General features: G+C 39.7%; 1 protein-coding gene across 12 annotated transcripts in view; it reads left to right on the top strand.

The window, feature by feature from the left end:
- PLCB4 (phospholipase C beta 4) overlaps positions 1-17,404 on the top strand; it is a 216,200-nt gene that overhangs the window by 68,192 nt on the left and 130,604 nt on the right. For 8 of the 12 annotated variants that reach the window (XM_064510012.1, XM_064510003.1, XM_064510004.1 and 5 more), the window contains one exon: positions 9,534-9,601. The exons of 3 other annotated variants lie outside the window; for them this stretch is intronic. Coding sequence is in view for 1 of the 9 variants with exons in the window: in XM_064510011.1 (XP_064366081.1) it covers positions 9,534-9,601 (68 nt within the window). In the remaining 8 variants the exon portion in view is untranslated. Of the gene's footprint in view, positions 1-9,533; positions 9,602-16,358; positions 16,378-17,404 lie in introns of those variants that run through there. One more of the 12 variants, XM_026094649.2, reaches the window with a different exon arrangement.

Here is a 17,404-nt window from a genome sequence, read left to right as displayed (position 1 = left end):
GAGCTCTCCTGAATGCTCCTCACTTCTAGATCTTTCTTTTATTCAGTTTTGCCATAGAACAGATTGACTGATGATTTTGTTCTTTTTTTTTTTTTCTTTCCAAATAATTAAACTCTTTTTCCATGTCAAGCCCCAGTGAAGTGAGATGGCTCACAGGCTTAATTGTATGTAAGATTAAAAGATCAAGGCCTTTGTGTAACTTCGGTATGACTTCTAGGCAGTCTTTTCAGAAGTCTTAAATTAAATGATTATGTTTAAGGCTTTATTATGTTGTTTATGCAGTGCGGTCTCATAATTTCCATACAGAATACTTGATATCAGCCTGTTTCTATAAAATGACTTTTGGAAATGAGTGTGATGGTCTGCTCTCAATTTTTTATGATGCTGGATGCGTGCCACTGCAGTAATGTCTTCAGGATGTTCACTTATGTATAAATTTTCATGGAAAACAATAGTAAACAGCAACTATCCATGAAGCTTTTTGTGGTATTTTACTGGTAGCCGTTACAAAATAGGGTTGGCATAAAACTTGAGTAAGATTTAATTCAAAGGTTGAAATTGGTTAGAACTTTCAGTTGCTGGAACACAACTCTTTATGAAGTCTTTGTTTAAGCAAAAATCTCCTATTTAATCAAATGCGAATTTTGACTGTTTACATCATGCAGTCCATTTGGATGAAGATATATATTTGGCGCTTTGCAAGTTTGCATGTTTCCATTATACATTATACTTGTTTTTTTTCTTTAGTATTTTAATTTATTCAAGCATGCACTCACATGATACTCTTAAGACAATACACTGAAAATGTCATCAAAGTTTCATTGGTACTTTGATATTGAAAGTGCTTGACTTTAACGTTAAACTTAAGAATGGAACTTTTTTGGCTCCTGCCATGTATTAAATATCTTTATATGATTTTTCTTCTGTTCTAAACAGGATCATTTAGGCATAGTGAGTTTATATATTTTTGTCTGCGTTCATGAACTCTTTTTCAGATAAGAACTTCCAGTACTGAAACAGCTACCGTTCCAATTACATGTTAAAATATTCAAAGCTTTTTTATCATGCATAACTTCCAAAGGGAATGCTTTTTTAAACAGGAAACATGGCACAAAATTTAGCAAGAGATCCCTGAGTGCTGCTTTGTTAAAGATGCATCTTACACTAGCTGGTTCGGAATGAAAGTATAAATAGGATGGCATTATGTGCCCACATATGCATAAGTGTGAATAATCATCCTATGGGACTGATGTCCCATCAGTCATTGGGCCAATAGTAAACTTCAGATGACTTCGGTGAAAGAAGAAATACTGTCGTGTACCACATCAGTGGGTTTTTTTAGGCTCATGGAGTGTCATTCATATGACTACATCTTATGACGTGAGTACCCAGACCCTCCAGGAGTCCCGAATAGCCATTTTTGTTGGAATCTTCTGGAACTTTCTTAGGAAATGAATATTTTGTTGCAGTAGGAAGGGTCTGTCGTCGTCTTGCTCTTCTCAACAAATCTGCTGGTTGAGACTCAGCAACGTTATGAGGGCTGCAAGGGGAATTTTCCTGATCCCAAGCCAAGGCATAGGAATTAAAAACAAACTTTGTCACAGCTGCTGAGATTTGGTGTGAGATTTTCACAGGATCCCTCCCATAATTCCTTGTGCCGTTTTCTCCAGAGGTGGCCTGTGACATATGTTTGTTCATCGGTGGGGAAGGGAGTGGTGAAAGTCAGGGTAGCAGCCAGGGAGTGGTCTTTTGGGGAGCAAGACCACTTGGGCAGCCTCTGAGCCCTGGGAGAACATTTGGCATTCCTGAGTGACCACCATGGACCGACTCTCCAAGCTGTGTTTGTGCCCTAGCCATGTCTCAGATGAATAGACGTCGATTCCAAATAGGGTAGGAGTTTCATAAGCTCTGTCTTGCTGCTCCTGCTTAAAATTATAGCTAGCCTGTTGCTTCTGGTTGAAATGCTGACAAACCTATAATTACTGTAGGTTTAAGACTGAGTATAAGTTGCATAGTTGAAATCAGTGGTCCTGCATGTGTGTAAGCTAAGTATACGCCTAAGTGATATACTGGATTAAAGCCGTAGTGTGCAGAACATTCCAGAACTCAGTCTGTTTGGGTTAAAAGTGAAGAACTATAGAAAGAAGAAGATAAGGTGGTGATAGGCTTCATTATTAAGTAGTAAAGTAGAGATACTTTAGAGAAGAGTATCATTGCCTCAAAGGTAATGTAGGAGACAGTTAAAATCTAAAATCTTGTTTTAGGGGCTGTTTCTATAACCTTTGTGAGCATTTACTGAATAAACTTAAGTCACCCAAGACTTTTTGTATTGCAGCTTACTCGCAGGTAACTCCACAGCATTGTGTTCCAGGTATTTGATCTTAGATGGTGTTGTCTTGGTAGACGTGTCATTTGCCCTGGGAAACCAAGTCTCACCCGGGCTTCTAATTAGGGAAGGTACTAGAGCTTGTAGGAGCTATCTTTAAGTTCATTTGAGCGTCAAACGATTGAGGCCCCTGTTAAATAAGTAGTTGCAGAGTTGCTGTCCTGTGCTGAAGGAATCTGCGAGAGTCATAATTTGTAAAATGCATTTGTATAGATCTCACTGACAAGAGAAAGGCAATGGTCCAAAAGGAGCTTCTATTCCGATGTTAGAAGTATTAACCTGTTTTGTGGGTTTTTTTTTTAAATGCAACTTTTGTCACCAAAATCTACAGCCGGTATCTACAAACAAATAAATAGCACTATGTAAATACAAAAGTGAGCCTAAAAGTGAAGAATTAAAAAAAAAAATGTTGAGATTCTTCTGGTCAAAAATATATCTGGTCAGTGTAAATGATATGTGGGGAGTTAACACAGTCATTTAATTTAATCACAGCAAGACAAACCAAGACCTAAGATTGAACAGAAACATTGAAGACTAGAATTCCATTGGAAAAATATGAATAGTTACTGCTTCACTTCATTATTTTTCACATGAGGAGGAGAAATGACAGCAAAAAACAGTCTCCCTTTATTTCCTTAGCAAAATAAAAAACTACACTAAATAATATATGTAGAAGTCATGGCAAATTCTCAATTTCCATCACCACAAACTGAGAGTGGACACTCATGACTCTCCAAAATACCTCATTATGCTCCAAGCAAGTTATGATGAAAGTTAGTGTATTTTTTCTTTCATTCATATCAGTAGTGAAAGAATAACATGTAGAAGATGATCTGTTTTATTTTGAATTATGAAGAAAATGGAAATAGACAGAAAAAAGACTAAATGTAAAATACCCTACTTATTTTTTTGAGGCAGTGTTAGTTTGCTATGACTTTATTGTGTTGTCACAACCCTTTTATGCTGTCAAACTGCCACTATCTGAGAAACTCCACAAAAACTTATTTTGCACTCAGGCTTGGGCCGTCTTCTGTCTTCAGGCTTAAGTGTTTAGAGCACAAAGGCTTTTCCTCTCTCTTTCAGTCGCATCCTGCCTAATAGGAGCTTCTTGTTCTCTTTCTGTGGCAAACGTGGGTTTCCGTTGGACGATTTTGCAAACCTTTATTATTGGTGCATACATATGTGTGTGTGGTGATATTTTTCTTTAGACGGCCTTGTGGTTTTGGAGACTCTCTGCATTTTACATTTTGATCTAGTGAGCAGTGAAAATAACATGAAAGATCTAGCACATCGCTGCAGGAAAGAGGAGTAGTAATGTGTTTAGATTTAAAACTTGAGTTTCTGGAAAGAGGAATGGGAGGGCCTTTGATGCCAAAAATAGATGTACAAGAACACCTTCAGAATGTAAGGTCTGGTGAGAGGGCTGCCCACAGGCAGATACCCCCGAGGCTCCCCCTAAAATGTGTGCGAGCGGAGACCTAGGTAAAGGCACGTGGCTCCATTCAGGAAGAGCCATCTCTGTGTATCGTTTAGAGGTAATTTGCTTACCTTGGTTTGGGAACCTCTGCTATAGCTTCTTTACGTCAGTTGGGGTTTCCCCACTGGCATTTGTGAAGCTAGGATTTCACACTAGAGATTTAACAGTGGACAAGTCATTGATCATAATATATGTACTCACCAGAACTAACAGAAATGTGCCTGACCCGAGAGGAACAGCAATTGCAAAGTCCAGCAGACAGTTAAGAAGCTGAATTCTCCGTTTTCCATGTGTTTCTCTAACTGTCGCACATTATTGGATGCTGGTTCTTAAACTCTCATCATTCTGAATACCATCTTCCTTCCCAGCATACGTGTGGGCATGATGTTTTACTACTCCTGTTACAACCCTCTGCAAAAGTCAGTGCTCCTTACTATTGTAAAGCAGTGTGAAATCCCAGGCTTTAAATCCTTTAAAACATTAATCCCTAGCTCTAGCATTTTGTGAAATGCCAACTGCTGATAGCATGCTGCAATTAAAGCACACATAGGATAATATTGAAGAAAAAGATGAGTGCACCTGGCCTGCCTGATTAGGAATGTGAGGGTGCAGGTCTGTGCTGAACTGACTTGGGTGCAAAGCTCTTTTAAGGGGTTCCCTCTCCTGCTCAAGTTGCTTTTTCTTCTTATCCCACTGTAATGCACTATTCTGCTGTTCCCGTATTCCCTCAGCTGTGCTGATGCATCTGTTTGTCAATCCAAACTTAAACTCAGTTCACTGGTGTGGGTTAAAGAAATAAAAAGGGGGGAAAGGTAGGGTTTAGGGGTTTTTTTCTTTACTTGCAGCATTTCAGTGTCTCCCGGACAGCTGCACAAATACAACCAAATGAGTGGCACAGTAGGAAACTACTAGTTTACTTAGTTCTGTGCAAAAGATAGTAGGAGCCTCTTAAAATAGCTTTACCACTGGGAAATCATAGTGGTCAGCTTAGAGTGCACCTGCTTTTCTGGTACGTGGTGAAGCAGTCTCCCTAGAGTGAGTGCCAGTGTTGCCTGTGCAATTTCCATGCTCCTTGTACAATTACTATATATGTTTTTAAAGGCCTTCAGAGGAAGATCACATCTACCTAATACAGACGCTTAAACTTTGTCAGACGAAACCCTCACTTCTCCCACTTGCTTGCTACAAAGATTTTATGAATTTCTCTGAGTATGTTTTCTACGAGGTGCTACAGTTAGGCAGACTTGACCATGCGTCTTTATCAGCTTGTTCTGGCCAGAAGTACTTTGCTGTCATAAAAACCATCAGGGCCAATATTCAAGAAAAGAAAATGACTGTCTTCCCCCCTCTCTCCTTCCCCCATCCCCATCCAGCAGTGGTATTACAAATGCCAGCTTTCTTATTAATCTTCCAAAGGGTCTATTAGCTCTTCTGTTATGACAGAAATTACTGTTCTGCCTGGAAATCTACTGCAGGACTTCCAGTCACAAATTTTTTGCTTTAGCAACAATAAAATATTTCAATTTTTAGCACACTGTACAGCTGACTAGTTACACTGGGGACCAGAAAGATTTGGTATTGTTAGCTTTGGCAGTTACTAAGCTTAAACATTGCTCCATTGTTTTTTTTCTGTGTTCTTCTTTAAAACGATTGAATATTTGAGTTTTTAGAAACAAGTAGGAAATGTGTGCTATTTTTTCTCCTCTCTTTTGGGTTACTGTTCCTGATCATGTACTAGCAGTGCCATTCACTTTTGATTAAGGTGTCAGCTGCCTGTCTGACCCCTTTATTGTCTGTTTACTGATTAAGGCTTCAGGAGTGAGGTTCACTGAGTGCAGAGAGAGTCGCAGAGGCTCTGCAGAGGGAAGCAGGACGTCTCAGCAGGCAGCTGTGCATTTGCTCATTGCAGATTTTTTCATGGCTTCAGCTTTATGTTAGTGATTAGAGGTAGGCAAGCAGAAGCAAGGGTTCATTTAAATCTGTTGTCCCTATTCACCCGCTGCCATATCAGGGACTTCTGGCCTGGTCTGTGCCGATTAGTGGCTGGGATGGTGATCTGTGCTCAGGTTGAACTGGGGATAGGTTCTGTCCCGTCTGATTCCCTCCGCTTATTCAGCCTTTATGCTGTGAGCGGTGTTGCACTCATGAACAATGTGTGGCGGTGGCTTTCTTCCTTTGTGTGTTGAACTAGATTGTTAGTGCAATTCGTACCTGTGTTACTGTGCTGATTGGAAAAAAGGTAACATGTAAAAAAACATGTTTTATATTACAAAGGCTTAACCAATCCTACATCTAGCTATACATTACTATTAAATTGGAAGTGTTAGCATGAATGTCAGTAGTCTGAAGGGCCCAAGAATAGTTCTGTGGTCTCCACTGGTTCCACTGGTAAATGTACTGGCATGCATGGTATAATCAACAGGTTTCAGCATGGTGATTTATAAATTATGCAACATGATTTAAAACTCGGCTGAACAAAAATAAGAGAAATACATTGCTTGATGTACAGCAGGCCAGCTGTATGATTGTGGACGCGTTTATGTAATTATAAATCAAAACTTTCGCTGTACTTCAAGTCTCCCATTGTTGATCAAGTTAATCTTATACTTTAATTTATTATCCTGTAGCTATGCACATAATTCCCATTTGGCAGCTCATTTCACTGTTTGTTTAAGTAGGCCCCAGGCTGCAGTTAGCACCATGTGATGTAGTTAGGCCTCAGTGCCACTTCTTGTGAATTGTTAATAAGTATTGCTGATCAGCTGCTTATGTACAACTCTTTTTTTTTCTTTTTCTTTTTTTACCTTGAGAGAATCAAGATTTGTAGGAAGAGATTATATCTTTTATCAGGCTAACTGATGAGACCAACAAACAAGCTTTTGGACACACAGGCTCTTCTCCAGGACTCTGAGGAATTGCTCTGATAATTTATATTGATCGCTTGTGTGTTCTGTTTTCCAAAGAAAATTGTGGCAAGGGTGGTTGTAATTCTTTGTCCCTTGAAAAGGCTGACTGGAGACTGCTTGTGAAGTTGGGGAGTGCTTTCCACGTGGAATTGAGGAAAGATTATCTAAAATCTCCCTTTTTTGCTTCTTCTCACAGGAGCACTACTGGGATCTTTCTTCTGATGAACAAAGCCAGAAGGAACTCCATTTTTGTGTTCCTCAGTTTCATACAAGCATGAACTTGCTCTTCTGGAGACTGTGCAGAGAAGGGTCAGATGCCAAAACCTGTCACAGGAATGGTTGTTAGATCCCTCACAGAGCAAGCGTTTCTCACCCTTGACAGGCTCGCTACGTGTTGCCTAATACAGGAATCCATTTTGTGTAGGACCAGGCTTCCCCCCCTTTCTGTTTACAGGGAATTTTCAAGTTAAATTTCTAGCTCCATCTGGAGCTGTTGGAGTTGTTAGAGTTTCTAGCTTCATTTTAGGTCTGGATATAGAGTAGAGTCTATGTCGGTGCAGTGCGTTTATAGATTTTTCTTATGGTGATAGTGTTATACCAGTTGTCTTCGCAGACCTCTCTATGTATCACTAGTGTTCATTACTGTGGTCTGCAAAGTATAACTTACTCCCTTCCGGAGGTAAACAGACTTCTTATAAATGATTCCTTTCTTTTTGAGAGACCTCAGAAAATAGTATGAAGTTCTCCATCTGAGCTTCTATGAAAAAATCCAAATGGTTTTGGCACATATTGTAGGCTGCGGAGCGTGAAGTATGTGAATGACCCCTCAATGTGCTTTTTAAATCAGATCCAGAGTTTGTACTTGCCTAGCGTTTGACTGATCTTGGCACTTGGTTGACAGCAGGCTGGCTGGGATTTAACCTGCATTATGGGCACTGTTTGCTTAACTAAGAAAGGCAGGAAAAAGAAGTGACAGGCCATTTCAGCTCCTTCTGCTAGCATGGTATAGCTGTTATACAGCTATCAAACATCCCTTGTGGATTTGTTTCATGACCTAACATGAAGGTGGGTTTTGTGCCTTTATTTTTAGAACCGCTCTTTTAGCTGGTCCCTGAAAGGTTAGATTTTCGCTTATCTCGTGGCTCCATCTGCTGTTGGTGTACTTGGTTCCGCTCAGTTTCCCTCTTCTTCAATTTTCACTTAAACTGACAAACACAGCTAAAACATCACCCTTCATGCACTCTTGCAGTCCATTGCTTCCTCTGTCCTCCCTGTTCTTCTCCAAATTCCTCTGCTACTTCCTTTCTCTCCCCTAAATTTACTTTCTCAGATGCTGTGAGCACTGCCATTGCATTCCTCTGACCCACAATTTTGGGTGTCACGCAGATCTCTTGGGGTCATAGCATAAAGGCTGTTGCCTTGCATGCAGGGAATTCTGCAGTGTGCTTAACAGCTGTTGAAAAAAGCCTCTTATCTGTGCACACATCTAATCTTTTCTCCAGATTCTCATTATCTCATGTCTCTGTTACAATAACAGACTGGCCTTGATAAATGCAGTCTTAGTACACTCAAATCAATTTGAAATGTTTCTGCAGTTTTTAGCCTGCTCTTCTAGTGGTGTCATTGCCCTGTTTGCTGGTCCCACTCCTGGCCTCTTCTTGTGCATCAAACATAATTGCCCTTTTGTACTTTTGAGGTTCTTCACTGTGATTCCCAGTAATCGTCATCTCTTCTCTGTCTCTCTCAGTAATAAGAAACTTATTCTCACCCCGATCAGTCCCGGACTCAAACCTTCATTGTTTATTTTTTGCATTTTCAACTCAAGACCTTCATACTCCTGATTTTTGCAGCGTCATGCACTTCAGAAAATGCCAGTGTAACATCTGGCAAGCTACCTCATTATTCTTCTTCAATTCCTCGTATGAAGTCTCTTCTCTATAAACAAACCACTGTTTGAAGACTCTTGTGCAAGCAATATTCTCTCATTATTTTTAATGTCCCTTCACTTTACCTGCATGTGTCTCTAGCAATTTGTTTTGTTATGAGCTGTTTGGGATAGAAAATATCTTTGATTCTGTTTTGGTACACTACCAGGCAAAATAGCATGTGGCCCATGACTACAGCTCTGAGGTGGTGTGGAAATAGAGATGATATTATTGTGCTCTTTCAAGATGTTTTAGTTGTAACAGCTTGTTGGTAAAAACCTGGCCTGGCTAGATGCTTAGGCAATTTAAAAATGGACATGTGTGAATACCACACAGGAGGAACACGGTCCTCAAGTTGTGTAATGCATCTCTTGCTCACACTGTACCCAAGTCCTCTGTTGCTGGAGCTTGCCCATTATTCCTTGTAACATGAAATCTTCTCAAGTTTGTTTCTCATCTAAAGAAGACACAAAACACAAACAATTAAAATCAGCTAGCATTTATTCTGGGAAGATATAAATGTGGCAGCACTGTTCAGCTGCTCCGTTGTGATGATTATTAATCATTCAGGATGCTTTATGAATGCTAAACACTGCCCTGGCACAATGCAGTGGGGAATGGCATGCTTCATCCAGAGCTTCCAATGCTATCAGCCATAGTTTATCATAGTTGATCTTTTCCTATGCAAGGATATATAGCAAAAAGTATCTCTGTTCTGAAATGTTTCTCTTGATACCATACCTTTATGGACTATGGAAGGGGTGTTTTTGCCCATCGTGAGATTCAGTAGACAATGCCAGGTTTTATACTGATCTTCTGTTTGTTTTATTGTTTCACAGAAGGAAGAGTTTCCCAGCACATCAGTCTAAGTAGACCACTGCTTATCCGTCTAGTGCAGAACTGCTTTGTAAGTTACTTGCTTTTCAATTAGAAATTACAGTCGAGTAGAATTTGCAAATGTGGTGCTTATGGCTTCTTTCTCTGTTTCTTTAATATATGAGCTTAAGCTTATGGTCCGCTGTTGTATTACCCTTTTGAATCAGCTACATATATATGGATATATTACTAGGCCTCACATAAGTTATCTTGCAATTAGTACAATTAAACTGATTAAGAATATCAGAGAACAAAGAGGCTATTACTTTAGGAGGTAATTTCTAGATCTGAAGTATTTCACAGCAGTATTGTCTTATGCTATTTTTTAAATCACAGCCTGCCACCATCTTTCTTGTGTTTTTTGTGGTGGTGCCAGATTGTGAAGCAGATGAGGAGCCAATTTTGTTTTTAAAGAACAAAGCAAAATGCACATACTTCTTTTGTATTGTGGTGTCATCATTGCTGGAGTGGCATGCTGTGCCGTGGAGACATGAACAAGTCATTGATGTGGGAAGAAAGGTCAGGGAGTTGGTAGTGTCACTGAAATCTTTGTAACCTGAACCCATAGCTTAAAATAGCCAGGACTCAAAAGAGACAGCTTTGTTAATTGAGAAGGCAGCTTGAGTGGCAGTGGGGATTGACTGTAGCATTTGGGGCACAAGTCGTTGGCACTGGAAAAAATGGTGACCGGTGAATTCTGAGACAACTATTGTTACCATTCTTTCCACAAAGAGAGCTCACTCAGTTTGTGTGGGATTAGTCAGGGTTCATGACCCTGTGGATGACCAACTTGTGAAGAGAAAATCCATAAAGTAGCAGGTGGAAACACATTTCTGTACAGTAGGGCTGCCCAGGCAGCTCTTGGGATTCCAGAAGCACTCCCAAATTGCAGGTCACCCTAACAGAAATGTAGCACATCTTTGGCACTTGCCTATAGCTCTTTCTTGGTTCATACTAACCTCAGTAATTTTCATGACAAAACCAAGCCAACAAAAAGATCAGCCAGATGCTCCATCTCATTCTTGCTCTCTCTAAATCAGACCTGTCCATGACTGAATTTTGAACTCTGTTGTCCCAGATAAATCTGCATGTAACATTGCCAGCAGATAGAGCTGCTGGGGTGCAAAGGCTACAGACTAATGACAAATACTGGCTCAGTAACCTAGATGTAGAAAGGCATCTTTCTCCCAGTCTTTCGTTATATATTTTGACAGCTAACCAACATTTCAAGCGCAAAGGAATCCTCATTCTGCAATCCCAAAGGAGTTGTATCTCAAATCGCCATTGTTCAGCTTGCTGTTACCTTACTGTGACTCTTGCAGCCTGCTCGCTTTAGGATGAGTAGGGCAAGGTATAATGCCTGGCTGTTACCTCCTAGAAGAGGAGAGACGCAAGGAATGTTTTAGAGTTCCCTGAAGTTCATGCTGGGAAATGTTGGTGGCCGTTCCTCCAGACAGTTCCCTGTGGTGTACCGGAATGTCTCACTCCTTGGCATATATTGGTGTGTTATGAGAGCCCATCGCTGTGGGCTCTGATTAGTCTATTAAATCATCTTGGAAAAATTAGGATGCAGTTCAGTGATAAACTATGTCACAGTCACCACAAAGCGGCCATGCTGCTGAAATGCTCTCTAGTGTGCCTTTCCTGCTGCACCAGCATCACCAGTGGCTCCGGATCACCCAAGCAAATCTCACAGCCAGCACTCGTGAAAGTTTGAACCTTTTCTCTGCCATCAATTCATTGCAAGAAAGTCCACATTTACCCAGTAGTGAAGGAAAGGGGGTGCTGCCTGGTAAAGGTTGTGGAATTACCTCGTGCACTTACAAAATTGCCCAGTTGCAGGCTGAACAACTCAGAGTTAGTTGATCTCATACTCCCAGCTCCATATTCTCCAAGATATACCAAAGGCTATTGCTTTATTTTTTCCCTTTTGTTGTTGCACATGATTATTCAATGTTAACTGTTAACTGATGTTAACTGTTAATGCTTACATTGGATCTGTTTATATTGCTGTTAAAGCTTAAATCGATGATTAGAACAGCTGAAAAATGATAGCCTTTTCCTGCAAGTATAGTTAGTGCTAGGCAGAGCTTACTAATACACACTTGAGAAATTGTGGGTGGATGATGTATTCCCAGGGGGTGAAGTAGTTGACAATAGCATGGCAACTGACAAACAGCAACAGAAGTCTTTTTTGGCATTCGTATGGAGCCAAAGAGAACGCATGCTGTTCAGAAATCAAGTGGATAGCAAAGTATTGGGCTGTGGTAGGAAGACAATATCCGAGCTCTCCTGGAATTCAGACAGCACTCACACTGTTAATAAGGTGCAGTGGGCTTTTGGTGTATATGTATGCATTCATGTGTGTGTATTTTCTAAATTATAATGTGTCCCTAATCACTTACAATTCAAAATACCAAAAAACAATTAGATTACATTTGGACTTATTTTTAAATTAAAATCCTTTCTAAGAAATATAAGAAGTATTTATTTTAAAAAAAACAACTCTAATATGTAGCATCTGGGTCCAGTGCTGATCCTCTAACAAGAATGCTGTGACCCACAAGGATTCATCTTAATCAACTGCATTTGCATTCTGTAATTAAGCATTATGATGGCTTTGTTGGCTTTGAATATTTTATGCTTAGCTTGGAAGCCTGTTTGAAACTTTCTCAAACTCAAATAGGTTTTTCACAGCAATACTGAAAGTGTAAAAACCTGCAGATGAGATGCTCAGTCCTTGCAACATACATATTAGTAAACTTTCTTTTATTTTAGTTAAGTACACAAGATTGCACAGTGGTTGAGATTTGTTTAGCACAGCAGCTTGATGGAAATAATGGGAACGAGGGCTGCTAGTTAATAAGCAATTCTAAGAAAAAATGGAGTTTGCTTAAAACATCTCATTTCAGCTGTTGCTATGTCTGGTGCTGCTTGTACTATTAAACGACATGGTGACTTTAGAGCAATTAACAAACTACTTGTTTTGATACAAAAAAACATTGGTGCTTCAGCATGAGTTGCCTAGCAATGTCAGACTGGTGATAAAACCAGAGCTTTTGCCTAGAAAGTCTGCGTATGTCACCTTTCTGCCAGATGTTACCTATTTTGGTTCTGAATCTCTTTCATAAATGCTTGGACGTTCAGTCATCTTTTGTGTTTCTTTTCTTTTCTTTCTCTTCCTCTTCCTGCCACTTCTGTTTGTTGCAGTTAATTGTGCTAACACCAGAATAAGGCATTTTATTGAGGTGGGGATCAGTAACAGAAGCAACCAGGGGATGTGTGTGATTTATTTGTTTGTTTATTTATTTATTTATTTTTGCAAATACCCCTTTCGTGAAATTTAACGTTGGTTGCTACAAAAAGATTACTTACTCTTTCTTTCTGTTCTTCAACTATATCAAACCTTGATATTCTGTGCTACAGACAGCATTTTGTATTGTTTGCTGAGTTAGTGAAAACTAAATGTTTTATAAGAGTCTTTTGGGGAGAAAGAACCAACCAATTTCTCCTTCATGTTAGCTGCAAGGTTATCAAGACTTCATAACTTCTTACTCTCAGAGGCAGCAGCCAGAGAAAAGGAAGGTGGGCCAGATTTGCAGAACTGGGGGGGGAACACAAGTAATCATTTATTGCTATAGCTCTAATCTAATTTACTGAGTCATTCTTCTGGCTGGAAGGTTTTATATTCTCATGTTAAACTGTGGTTCCATAGTTTTGAGGCTGTCATAAAAATGAGGAGCGGCCTGGAGGAAAAGATACTGAGATAGGAGTAGACAGTAAGCTGTCTCTCCTCAGACATCTATGCCTGGATTCCCGGAGTGGAATTTCGACCCAGAGATTAGACTATATATCTGTTAGCTTGGTTTCATGTTATTTAGAGCTTGTTTATATGAATTTATAAAACTGATTATACAAATTCATGAAAGAAAAAACAATCAAGAAAACTGTTGAACACAAAAACCTCACTTCAGGCTCAAAGTTTCTGAGCACAAAATTGCAAATAATATTCCAAAGAAGTGTAGCTCTGTGCTTGGTCTGAACAGATATGCTTCCCTAGCTATCACCTCTTGGACACCATTGGCGATAGGATCTTTGATCCAACCTTGTATGATCATTGTGTTATTGGATCAATACTTATTTTACAATTAAAATGCAGTATTTTGTTGCTCCTTCTTTTCTTTTTCCAGGCAGAAATCAAAATTGCACAGGTAACGTTAAATTGTTAACAAGTGTAAGGCACGCTGTGGACCAAACTACAAGGAACTCCCAGAGAGAGCAGAAGGCACTTCTGAAAAGCATTTGCTTTTCTCTCTTCTCATGTTGGACAAGCTCTGTTTGTTGTTATGCTCTGGACTGTGTCCTTGCTCCGTCCCTGTAATTAGTTGTGAGCACAAGGACAAGGTTTTTGGTCCCTCCCTAATGAGAGCCTGCTGTCCCCCTCCAAAGATGCGTGCTTGTAAAACAGGCACCATTCAGTCCTTAGAACATTTCTATGAATTCCCACCTCCTTTCCCAGCACTTTGGTGTAAGGATGCCAGTACACAGCTGCTCTGTTAGCTTTGCTTGTTGGAGAAAGGAGGAGCTAGGTTAGAGAGTACATGGCTACGAACATTTCAGTTAGTGGCTGAAGATCCCAGCTCAGCATCTCATTTTTCAGATGCGTAATCCCCATCCTCTTTTGCCTCTCTCTCATAAAAGAAAAAGAGTAGGTATGCAAAGGGACTAACATTTATGAAGCATACAGAGGACTCATTTGACGGTTAACTGAGGCTTATCTGGAGGCTAGTGCCAGCAACAGCTACGTCCTACCATTCAAAGACACACAGAGGTAAGGCCTCTGGAATTCATAAGATCGGTTTCATATAAAATATAGCAGCACTCCCATTCAGGGACGTGTTGGTGTGACCTTATGAACTGAGGTGGACTTCTCTACACAAACAGACACTGTTGGTTTGTAGTGTCCCACTCAACAGCTTACTCGCTAACAAATCAACTTTTAAGTTCAGACAGTTACAACATAGACATTAAAGTAAATACATTATCAGTCCTCTATCAAAGTTTGGCCAGTTTTGCCTATCATGAATCTCCATGCTGCTGGATTAAAAAAGAAAAAAAGAAAAAAAAAGACAGTGCGCCTTGGGTATTATTACCCAACAGCAGTGTTACTCAAGTGAGTGAGCCTGTTATCTTATGATAGAGTTGTTATTTCTCTTTCACTGTATTACCATGATGTCTAAGAATACAGCCAGAATATGGAGAGATGCAGGACTTTGTTGGGTTTGAAAGTGGACAAATACACTACAGAATAAGTTTTCTGCCCAAAATTGAAATAAACTGTGATCAGGTAACTACTTGTAAGAGTTACAGTGGGGAAGGTCAGATCTAATGAAGTATGGGCTTATTTCTGGAAGTGTTTAAGTACTTTAACTGGAGGTGACTCATTTTAGGACTGAGACCTGTGATTCTCTCTGTATACCTGTTTGGACTGCTGAAAATGAATGAATGAATGCAACTGCAACAAGTAGACACGATTATGTGCTATTCTGCAGTTTTTTTGCTTTGTTCTTTTTTCCCCTGTCTCTTTGCTTTATTCTTTCATACCTCACAAAAAATATGTGGCAATTTATGTTAACTGTCCCTGGAAATGCAAAATAAATGACTGAATTACATTCAAGAAAGCAAGTTCATTTAGTTCAGTATGACATTTGCCGAAATACATCTCCCTTTTTATGGTTATTTTCCCAATTTTTATCTGTAAGAAGTTAGATTATTTATATATGTGTATAACATTATGCATATGTATACACACAGGCAGTATATTTTCCTTGCAGAAACAGTTTGTGTACGTAGCTTCTTGCCAAGAAAGTGGCATTCCTGACACTTAGTGTATCTCTGTGTGTCTTAGCCTGTCAGTTTAACTCAGCAAGAAACTCATTTGCGGAAGACCTCTTTGCTAGGTAAAACATCTCTATTTGAGATAATTTAACTACCTTGACCCCATACTGGGAACATTAGTCTTGGAAAGGGGCTGCGTTGGCATGGAGAAGGAGGGAGAAAAAAACCAACATAACCCATCTGGTTGCCTGCTATTTAACACAGGTGTTTCCTTGTTGACCCCCCAAAGTAAGTATTAATAAATATTTTATTAGAAAGGCCTCTTTGCTATACCCTGCTCCCTGCTTGTAATGGAATAATGCTATGTAGATATATGGTGCATGCCTAACCTTCGATACAGATGCATCTTTTGGGGTTTTTTTTCAGCCTACGTCTTACTCTGGGAGTAGGTAATCCTTAAGTCTCTGTATCTGGGCATAAACTGGAAAAAAAAGTTTAATTTATGAATGTTCTGAGTGAAAGTGGGACTGTTCTGAGAGTGAAAGTGTGATTTACTAGTAGTCACAGGAATCGGAACTCTTCAGCTGTGCTCACTGGTAACAACGTACAGCCAAAAGATATGAGAGATAAGATCTTTTCCTGGACTACTTGTGAGTTGATCTGGGATGACAGAACCTATTTCAGGCCAACAGTCATTCTGAGGTTTCCATGGAGATTAATGATGTCAGAGAGGAGCAACATCTGAGTGCAGTTTGCTAGCAAACAAGGCTATATTATGTTATAGCGGAGAAGTGAAGTCTTTTTGTATTTCTGGGGTGGGGAGGAAACTGGAAACTTGCTTTCTTTTTTTGGTAAAATAGTAAAGCACATTTTTTCAGTGGATTGCAATTTGGTTTTGATTTGTGCTGAATTTGGGCTGAAGTAATGCTTTTGCAGTGTGGTTGTTTTCCTGCAGTTCATCTCGGTACTGTAAGTGATGATTTCAGACATCGAGGTTATACCATCTGTTTTGGCTTTGATTGCTGTTCTCTTTACTTGCATATTTTATGTATTCTCCTGTTACCTTATCGAACTGTCTGACATTTGCTTCCTGTGCTGAATTGCCTTGTTTCAAGGGTGATGCCTAGGTTTTCCTGAGAGTATATTTGCAGTGCATGAGCATCAAAATAGTAGTGCAGTTTACAGCTCTGTTGAGTTTTTCGAAACTTAAGAGTTGCCTTGAAGGATCATAGGAGCAAGATGAGAAATCCTGAAGTCAGAAAATGTAAATGTTGTAAGTTGAATACAGGCATAATCCAAAGCTTAAATTTGACCCTTAAGAATTTTCTACCATTGCCTGCAGTTTTCTGAAGATTAAAATGCTGCTCTGCTGTGGAGAGGTTACTGACACGGAAGTGTTACAATGAGTAAAGGATGCCTAGCAGTTTTGTCTCAGATTTCTGGAGGGAGGGAGGGAGAGATCTAAAGGTGCCCAGGGCCCACTGCAGTTGTGCATCTTTTCAACCATTCTTGCGTGGGAAGCAGGCCCTACAAGCAGTGCGGCTTTCCTGTCTCTGCCTAGCTTTTTCAGGGCCACAACTGCAGTCTTGCTGTGCAGTGTTTGAAGGGCTCTTGTAAACTTAAAGTGAACAAAAATAAAAGTCAACAAGCAATACTTCAGTTTAGCCAGTTTTTTAGGTGTGAGCAGAAAAAATGTGGGGAAAAGAGACTTGTTCAAAAAAGAAAATATGGCAAAAAAAGCCTTACAGTTTTGTGTTTAGGTTGAATTTGCTTTCATTATTAAGCCAATTGTTGCTTCCGTAACACTGTTGACTAGAAAAAGGTATGTGTATGCATACACGCACACATACCGAGGAACAATCAGAATAACAATAATGATGGGAAACAACGCAAAGTCTCTGCTTTGTCTTTTTTTCTCAGAAAATTATTAAACAGAGAACAATGTTTTCTTGAGCATCTGCTATGCTCTAATCACCTTAAAGGGGTCTTGTTTCTT

This window comes from Dromaius novaehollandiae, chromosome 3 (genome assembly GCF_036370855.1).
Source record: "Dromaius novaehollandiae isolate bDroNov1 chromosome 3, bDroNov1.hap1, whole genome shotgun sequence".
Lineage (NCBI taxonomy): Eukaryota > Metazoa > Chordata > Aves > Casuariiformes > Dromaiidae > Dromaius > Dromaius novaehollandiae.
The sequence above is the reverse complement of the archived record's forward strand: the minus strand, read 5'-3'. Positions and strand labels throughout refer to the sequence as shown.